Source organism: Coregonus lavaretus, assembly GCF_964263955.1.
Source record: "Coregonus lavaretus genome assembly, contig: HAP1_SCAFFOLD_4799, whole genome shotgun sequence".
Taxonomy (NCBI): Eukaryota; Metazoa; Chordata; class Actinopteri; order Salmoniformes; family Salmonidae; genus Coregonus; species Coregonus lavaretus.
In genome coordinates this window covers 35001-45000 of record NW_028166599.1, presented here as the reverse complement: position 1 = coordinate 45000, position 10000 = coordinate 35001, and the positions used below count along the sequence as shown (strand labels likewise).

The following is a 10000-nucleotide window of genomic DNA, read 5'->3' as shown; positions in this document are numbered from 1 at the left end:
CAGACAATACATAACCTCTCACACACAACCACACACACACACGCTATGACCTGGAAACACACGGATATAGCATGTTTTACAGACAATACATAACCTCTCACACACAACCACACACACACGCTATGACCTGGAAACACACGGATATAGCATGTTTTACAGACAATACATAACCTCTCACACACAACCACACACACACGCTATGCCCTGAAACACACGGATATAGCATGTTTTACAGACAATACATAACCTCTCACACACAACCACACACACACACGCTATGACCTGGAAACACACGGATATAGCATGTTTTACAGACAATACATAACCTCTCACACACAACCACACACACACGCTATGACCTGGAAACACACGGATATAGCATGTTTTACAGACAATACATAACCTCTCACACACAACCACACACACACGCTATGACCTGGAAACACACGGATATAGCATGTTTTACAGACAATACATAACCTCTCACACACAACCACACACACACACGCTATGACCTGGAAACACACGGATATAGCATGTTTTACAGACAATACATAACCTCTCACACACAACCACACACACACGCTATGACCTGGAAACACACGGATATAGCATGTTTTACAGACAATACATAACCTCTCACACACAACCACACACACACACGCTATGCCCTGAAAACACACAAACTCTCAGACAATCTTACACACAACCATAAACACATGCTGGTCTTATTACTGTCTTGTGCCAAAGCTTCCCATTTGAAAATGTTTTGCTACAGTGCACCCTATTGAACAGGACCACGTCTTTCAGTGTGAATGTATTGTAATGTTTAAAAAAAAATTTTTATAACTGCCTTAATTTTGCTGGACCCCAGGAAGAGAAGCTGCTGCCTTGGCAACAGCTAATGGGGGGATCCATAATAAATACAAAATAGAAAAACCTGGAAGTTGTTGTTGCAGGATAAAGCGATGAGGAGGTGGAGGAGGAGACGCTTGCTGTGTTCAAACACCTCTGGCCTGTAGTGGTCCAGACCTGGAGAACAGACACAACGTTAGACCTGGAGAACAGACACAACGTTAGACCTGTAGTGGTCCAGACCTGGAGAACAGACACAACTTTAGACCTGTAGTGGTCCAGACCTGGAGAACAGACACAACGTTAGACCTGGAGAACAGACACAACGTTAGACCTGTAGTGGTCCAGACCTGGAGAACAGACACAACGTTAGACCTGTAGTGGTCCAGACCTGGAGAACAGACACAATGTTAGACCTGTAGTGGTCCAGACCTGGAGAACAGACACAACGTTAGGCCTGTAGTGGTCCAGACCTGGAGAACAGACACAACGTTAGGCCTGTAGTGGTCCAGACCTGGAGAACAGACACAACGTTAGGCCTGTAGTGGTCCAGACCTGGAGAACAGACACAACGTTAGGCCTGTAGTGGTCCAGACCTGGAGAACAGACACAACGTTAGGCCTGTAGTGGTCCAGACCTGGAGAACAGACACAACGTTAGACCTGTAGTGGTCCAGACCTGGAGAACAGACACAACGTTAGGCCTGTAGTGGTCCAGACCTGGAGAACAGACACAACGTTAGACCTGTAGTGGTCCAGACCTGGAGAACAGACACAACGTTAGACCTGTAGTGGTCCAAACCTGGAGAACAGACACAACGTTAGACCTGGAGAACAGACACAACGTTAGACCTGTAGTGGTCCAGACCTGGAGAACAGACACAACTTTAGACCTGTAGTGGTCCAGACCTGGAGAACAGACACAACTTTAGACCTGTAGTGGTCCAGACCTGGAGAACAGACACAACGTTAGGCCTGTAGTGGTCCAGACCTGGAGAACAGACACAACGTTAGACCTGTAGTGGTCCAAACCTGGAGAACAGACACAACGTTAGGCCTGTAGTGGTCCAGACCTGGAGAACAGACACAACGTTAGACATGTAGTGGTCCAGACCTGGACAATTTCAGGAAACAGTAAAGGCCCCATGCATACCACATAGAAGCTCTTGAGATCATAGAACTATACTGAACAAAAATATAAATGCAACATGCAACAATTTCAACAATTTTACTGAGTTACAGTTCATATAAGGAAATCAGTCAATTGTATTAAATTCATTAGGCCCTAATCTATGGATTTCACATGACTGGGAAGGGGCGGAGCCATGGATGGCCCACCCACTTGGGAGCCAGGCCCAGCCAATCAGAATGAGTTTTTCCCCACAAGAGGACTTTATTACAGACAGAAATACTCCTCAGTTACTGAAATACTCCTCAGCTGTCTGGGTGGCTGGTCTCAGACGATCCCGCAGGATGCCAAGACTGTGTGTGTGTGTGTGTGTGTGTGTGTGTTTGTGTGTTGTGTATGTGCGTGTGTGTGTTCGTGTTCATGTGTGTGACATACATGGAATCACACACCAACTCGCTCTAATTCTCTGTTTCAGAAGCCATCATTCTGACAGAGGGAGGACATGGATTCAACACAGGGACTCTGACATGGTGTTTAATTAGAGACACTTAAAGACAGATAACATCAGGAACATATCTACTACCCTCACACACGCACGCACGCACGCACGCACGCACGCGCGCACGCACACACACACACACACACACACACACACACACACACACACACACACACACACACACACACACACGTGCGCGCACACACGTGCGCGCACACACACGCCTCACACACATGCCGACAGACAGACAGAGATAGTACCGTACCTAGGAAGAGGGCGTGCAGTGGTAGTGGTAGTGTTAGGGTTAGTATGGTATCGTACCCAGGAAGAGGGCGTGCAGCAGTAGTGGTAGTGTTAGGGTTAGTATGGTATCGTACCCAGGAAGAGGGCGTGCAGCAGTAGTGGTAGTGTTAGGGTTAGTATGGTATCGTACCCAGGAAGAGGGCGTGCAGTGGTAGTGGTAGTGTTAGGGTTAGTATGGTATCGTACCCAGGAAGAGGGCGTGCAGCAGTAGTGGTAGTGTTAGGGTTAGTATGGTATCGTACCCAGGAAGAGGGCGTGCAGTGGTAGTGGTAGTGTTAGGGTTAGTATGGTATCGTACCCAGGAAGAGGGCGTGCAGCAGTAGTGGTAGTGTTAGGGTTAGTATGGTATCGTACCCAGGAAGAGGGCGTGCAGTGGTAGTGGTAGTGTTAGGGTTAGTATGGTATCGTACCCAGGAAGAGGGCGTGCAGCAGTAGTGGTAGTGTTAGGGTTAGTATGGTATCGTACCCAGGAAGAGGGCGTGCAGTGGTAGTGGTAGTGTTAGGGTTAGTATGGTATCGTACCCAGGAAGAGGGCGTGCAGTGGTAGTGGTAGTGTTAGGGTTAGTATGGTATCGTACCCAGGAAGAGGGCGTGCAGCAGTAGTGGTAGTGTTAGGGTTAGTATGGTATCGTACCCAGGAAGAGGGCGTGCAGTGGTAGTGGTAGTGTTAGGGTTAGTATGGTATCGTACCCAGGAAGAGGGCGTGCAGCAGTAGTGGTAGTGTTAGGGTTAGTATGGTATCGTACCCAGGAAGAGGGCGTGCAGCAGTAGTGGTAGTGTTAGGGTTAGTATGGTATCGTACCCAGGAAGAGGGCGTGCAGTGGTAGTGGTAGTGTTAGGGTTAGTATGGTACCGTACCCAGGAAGAGGGCGTGCAGCAGTAGTGGTAGTGTTAGGGTTAGTATGGTATCGTACCCAGGAAGAGGGCGTGCAGTGGTAGTGGTAGTGTTAGGGTTAGTATGGTACCGTACCCAGGAAGAGGGCGTGCAGCAGTAGTGGAAGGTGTAGGGCCCAGTCCTCTCTCACACTGTGGTCCACCACCATCTCTGTCATAAAGATCACTGCTACATTACACCTGAGAGAATGAATGCACAGCACAACACGTGATTGAGTTAGTTTAACCTGTAATGAACAAAGGGAATAAAATGGATTTGCAAGTATCTGCACATTTCACAAAACAAGTTTGGAACACAAATAGAGGTCTTGATTTAAACATGCTACATGTACTTTTCATTCTGGAAATTCTTTTTTTCTAACGTTTTATTCCCAAACAATTTATTTTATGACATTGTCATAAAGTCCAACCATAGAGATGAACACACACACAGTTGACGAACAGCATTTTAAATAAATAGACACACACGTTTTTCCTCGACAGTGTCGCTGTATGTCTCTCTACGATATCTCTTTCTTACTGAGACAGAGATAATTATATTTAGGTGATGATTACTGAGACAGAGATAATTATATTTAGGTGATTATTACTGAGACAGAGATTATTATATTTAGGTGATTATTACTGAGACAGAGATAATTATATTTAGGTGATGATTACTGAGACAGAGATAATTATATTTAGGTGATGATTACTGAGACAGAGATAAATATATTTAGGTGATGATTACTGAGACAGAGATAATTATATTTAGGTGATGATTACTGAGACAGAGATAAATATATTTAGGTGATGAGGAACACAGACACATTCTCTACATACTGTCCTGCAGCTGGATCAGCAGGTTAGCAGCCTCTTGGCTTGAAAGGTATGCAGGTGCCTGTGTGTGTGTGTGTGTGTGTGTGTGTGTGTGTGTGTGTGTGTGTGTGTGTGTGTGTGTGCGTGTGTGCGTGTGTGTGTGTGTGTGTGTGTGTGTGTGTGTGTGTGTGTGTGTGTGTGTGTGTGTGTGTGCGTGTACTGTATGTGCGTGCGTGTGTGTCAGTGTTCATTTTGTCTCCTATTTTAGATGTCGTTTTAGGGTTTGTCTTTATGACTAAAATGCCTTTTCAGTCTTGGTCCCATTTTAGTCAATTCATCCTTCTTACAATTGTAGTCTAGTTTTAGTCACAGTCATTTAAGTCTAGTTTTAGTCACAGTCAATTTAGTCTAGTTTTAGTCACAGCCATTTAAGTCTAGTTTTAGTCACAGTCATTTATGTCTAGTTTTAGTCACAGTCACTTAAGTCTAGTTTTAGTCAGTCATTTAAGTCCTATTTTAGTCATTGTAGCTTTATTTAGTTTTATTAAATAGTTCATACACACCTCTAACTTAACTTACATCATGCACATAATAGCTTCCATTCCCTTAGTCACACCATTTTAGGTCACATAATAGTCAGTGCATTGTTTTCTATTAAATAATGGAATATTTAGACCACCTCTAGAGAGCCTTGTCCAGCTAGGCCTATTGTCCCCTCCTATAACGTAGCTGGCAACATTGATATTGTGGCAGGTTGTAACCAATTCCAGGTTAAACAATTTACAGCTCTGACTTTCTCCCCGTCATAACCGTCAAGGGAATAAATGTGGTTTCCCTGAAAAGGGGCCAATTTTAGCTTTACTGTACTTCTAATATTCAACAAATAGCATTTGTTTTTCCCATAGGAAAAAAGCAACTGCAACTCGCATTTGCAGACCGCGAGAGACCCTATCTGTGTTGTGGACCGCAACACGGATGAATGAATAACAGAGCACGTGAGAAAATAGAGCTTCTGATGAGATCAAAGCAAAAAATAGCCGACGTGAAAGTAAGGATCTTTATTTGAGCCAGTTTGCTACGGCAGAAAATGAATCCTGCAGCAACAGGAAATATGAATTATTATGTGGATTATAATTAATGGATTTTTTTTTGTAGGGGTTGATAAATTTTTCGTTTGGGCAAATGAAGTCTGACATTTTAAACTGGAAATTACAAACTTTAGAAGCCTTTTTTAAACTTCGAATACACTACAAGTTTGCATTTTCTACTGTGCAGGAAAATTCTCAGCAACAAAACACTGATCAAATTAAGATCCTACATCTGTAAACATTATTGTTTCCGAACGGCTAAGCATCAGCTCAAAAGATTGACGAGTGACTGAAGAGACCGCCTGGGAGCTGTGTTGGGAGATCAGTTTAACTGAAAGATTACCATTCTGCCAATGAGAGGATTGTATGAAATATTCTGCATGCATTCATACTTCTGATTGGACAAAACTGTCAAATGTAATGTCCATTAGTCTCACATGGAATTCTCGTCTCGTCATATTTCCGTTGACTAAAATGAAAAGTAATTTGTAATAGTAATGTTTTTTTCAGGGCATCTCGTCTCGTTATCCTCATAGTTTTAATCAGGCAAAATAGGTCGTTGACTAGTGTTTTTCATAATATTTATTGTTGACGAAATTAGCACCTGTGTAGTGGTCCCCTAGGTGTGATGGTTTCAGGAAGGTAGTCCACCAGCGGTGCCCAGCAACCTCCGTTAACTGGCATGGGCAACGGCTGTGGCCGATTGGTCTCCAACACGCTCATCAGCCAACCAGCATACGGCGGGAGAGGGTCATCTGGGGGAATAGACCAATCAGGACACAGTGTTATGTTATAATAATCTTATCAGACCTGGGTTCAGACACACACACACACACAACACACAACACACAACACATAATGATAATCAGATCTGGGTTTAAAATTATAATCAGATCTGGGTTTAGAATGATAATCAGATAAGGGTTTAGAATGATAATCAGAACTAGGTTTAGAAAGATAATCAGATCTAGGTTTAAAATTATAATCATATCTGGGTTTAGAAAGATAATCAGACCTGGGTTTAGAAAGATAATCAGACCTGGGTTTAGAAAGATAATCAGACCTGGGTTTAGAAAGATAATCAGACCTGGGTTTAGAATGATAATCAGACCTGGGTTTAGAATGATAATCAGACCTGGGTTTAGAATGATAATCAGACCTGGGTCTGACTAAATATTATTAGAAATCTTGAAGATACTTTAATCGTTTGCTTTAGCTTGCCTGGAGAGCCAGGTGGGCGGGGTTTTCACTTTTGCGACTTTTCTATTGGTTCAACAGCACCATGCAAGCTCAATCAAGCAACATTTTTGAAATGTTTTAGTTTTAAAATCTCTAAGCGCTGTTAGAAAATAAAATCTTAACAATAAGGGAAACCCTAAAGACTGATGACAGAAGAGCCATGTGACAGCATGGTGACAAGCCACCACATAACTATCTCATGAATGTGTGGTATGCGATTAGCCAATCAGACATCGTGAAACACACACACACACACTCTTGAGAGCGACACAGACAAACAGACAGACACACACACACCAGACACACACTTGAGAGCAACACACACACACACACTTGAGAGCGAGACATACACACATTGGTCTGGATTCTTCCCGAAGCGGACGTGTCTGGCATGCAGGCTAAACACAGACAGAATGCCTTCACTGATGACAGGCTGACAATGTGTGTGTACTGTGGTTGGTGTGGATGATATTCAGACTGAATATCTGTGCTGGTGTCTGGTATGTCTGTAAGGGAAAGTGATACTATAGAACATTGTCTGTATCCTGTCTGTATCCTGTCTGTATCCTATCTGTATCATGTCCGTGTCTGTATCATGTCTGTATCCTGTCTGTGTCCTGTCTGTATCCTGTCTGTATCATGTCCGTGTCTGTATCCTGTCTGTATCCTGTCTGTATCATGTCCGTGTCTGTATCATGTCCGTATCCTGTCTGTATCATGTCCGTGTCTGTATCCTGTCTGTATCATGTCTGTGTCTGTATCCTGTCTGTATCATGTCCGTGTCTGTATCATGTCTGTATCCTGTCTGTATCATGTCTGTGTCTGTATCCTGTCTGTATCATGTCCGTGTCTGTATCCAGTCTGTATCATGTCCGTGTCTGTATCCTGTCTGTATCATGTCTGTGTCTGTATCCTGTCTGTATCATGTCCGTGTCTGTATCATGTCTGTATCATGTCCATGTCTGTATCCTGTCTGTATCATGTCCGTGCCGGTATCCTGTCTGTATCATGTCTGTGTCTGTATCCTGTCTGTATCATGTCCCTGTCTGTATCATGTCCGTGTCTGTATCCTGTCTGTATCCTGTCTGTATCATGTCTGTGTCTGTATCCTGTCTGTATCCTGTCCGTGTCTGTATCCTGTCTGTATCCTGTCTGTATCATGTCCGTGTCTGTATACTGTCTGTATAATGTCCGTATCCTGTCTGTATCATGTCTGTATCCTGTCTGTATCCTGTCTATATCATGTCTGTGTCAGTATCCTGTCTGTATCATGTCTGTATCCTGTCTGTATCATGTCCGTGTCTGTATCCTGTCTGTATCATGTCCGTGCCTGTATCCTGTCTGTATCCTGTCTGTATCATGTCTGTGTCTGTATACTGTCTGTATAATGTCCGTATCCTGTCTGTATCATGTCTGTATCCTGTCTATATCATGTCTGTGTCAGTATCCTGTCTGTATCATGTCTGTATCCTGTCTGTATCATGTCTGTGTCTGTATCCTGTCTGTATCATGTCCCTGTCTGTATCATGTCCGTGTCTGTATCCTGTCTGTATCCTGTCTGTATCATGTCTGTGTCTGTATCCTGTCTGTATCCTGTCCGTGTCTGTATCCTGTCTGTATCCTGTCTGTATCATGTCCGTGTCTGTATACTGTCTGTATAATGTCCGTATCCTGTCTGTATCATGTCTGTATCCTGTCTGTATCCTGTCTATATCATGTCTGTGTCTGTATCCTGTCTGTATCATGTCCCTGTCTGTATCATGTCCGTGTCTGTATCCTGTCTGTATCATGTCCGTGTCTGTATCCTGTCTGTATCATGTCTGTGTCTGTATCCTGTCTGTATCATGTCCGTGTCTGTATCCTGTCTGTATCATGTCCGTGTCTGTATCCTTTCTGTATAATGTCCGTATCCTGTCTGTATCATGTAGTGTATTTAAGGTTTAAAAAGGCTTCTGAAGTTTGTAATTTCCACTTTGAAATTTCAGACTTGATTTTCCCTAACGAAAAATGTATCAACCCCTACAAAAATGTCCATGAATTATAATCCACATAATTATTATTACTTTCCTGCTGTAGCAAACTGGCTCAAATTAAGATCCTACATCTGTCACAAAGCATGTCCATCTTTAAGTTGTAAATCTCCTTGTCAGTCTCTCTCTCTCTTTCTCTCTTTGTCTCTCTCGCTGTGTGTGTGCGTTGGTGCGTGTATAAATCTCCTGTCAGTTTGTCAGAGACGCTATGTGATTAGTGATAATTACAACAACAGACTGCTAACGAGGTTGAAGTGACTAACATTATGATGACATTGTGGAATGTGTGGAGAGGAATGCCAGGCCCTTTCCCATAGAGGTGTGTGTGTGTGTTTACAGACTACAGAGGAATCTGCAGTGAGGTTCCGCATCCCCCACGGAAATGTAATTAGCATCATAAAAAAAAATCCCCATAAAAAATCAGGTTCTACTCACTCTTCTCGTCGTCATAGGAACCGCCAGAGCTGTTACTGTAGCGAGACTCCAGTCTGTTGTGAGCCTTGGCCCTGAGAACACAGACACACTCAGCGAGGGGAGGCTTTACGTTTAAAGTGTCATCACATTGATTTCTGAATCATAAAGTCATTTGAAATGATTGTATAAAATATCTACCCAAAGGGCGCTGTGATGGGGACCCACCTCTCCTCGCTCTCTCTGGCCAGCTTGGGCTCCTCTGTCTCTGGGAAGTTCTCCTGTCCTGCCACTACTGTGTTGCTGCTGGACGTAGTGCCTGAACAACACAACAACAACATCAATACATAAACAACAACAACAACAACAACAACATTCGAATAAATACAACAACAACAGTACGGCGTGGAAGTTCTCCTGTCCTGCCTGAACAACACACAACAACATAAATACATAAACAACAACAACAACAACACACAAACAAATACATACAGTAAAGAGTTGTGTAAAGCAACTACATAACTCTGGAGAGAATATGTAATGATATCTGACAACATGACAACATTTCTATCAGGTGAAATTAGAGGGAATATCTTATTCTACATTTAATAGAAGAGGTGGTGTATTAAAGAAAAAGGCGTGACATTTCAAAAAAAGCACAAATGGACGAGCATTCCTATTGGATCCCAAATTCAGATGGAACCTCAGTTTCAAGACGTTTATTCCATTGTTTTGAATGTTTGTTTTAGGACTGA

The 10000-nt window shown here is 43.2% G+C and overlaps 1 protein-coding gene across 1 annotated transcript in view; it reads right to left on the bottom strand.

Annotated features, from left to right (window-relative positions):
• The window catches only part of LOC311114535 (protein furry homolog), a gene marked incomplete at both ends in the record, with an annotated part of 39668 nt that overhangs the window by 1242 nt on the left and 28426 nt on the right, over nucleotides 1–10000 (bottom strand). Inside the window, 5 exons of the mRNA XM_084189781.1 lie at nucleotides 941–1032; nucleotides 3756–3859; nucleotides 6170–6320; nucleotides 9270–9340; nucleotides 9474–9564. Of these exons, the coding sequence (XP_084045907.1) occupies nucleotides 941–1032; nucleotides 3756–3859; nucleotides 6170–6320; nucleotides 9270–9340; nucleotides 9474–9564 (509 nt within the window). The remainder of the gene's footprint in view (nucleotides 1–940; nucleotides 1033–3755; nucleotides 3860–6169; nucleotides 6321–9269; nucleotides 9341–9473; nucleotides 9565–10000) is intronic.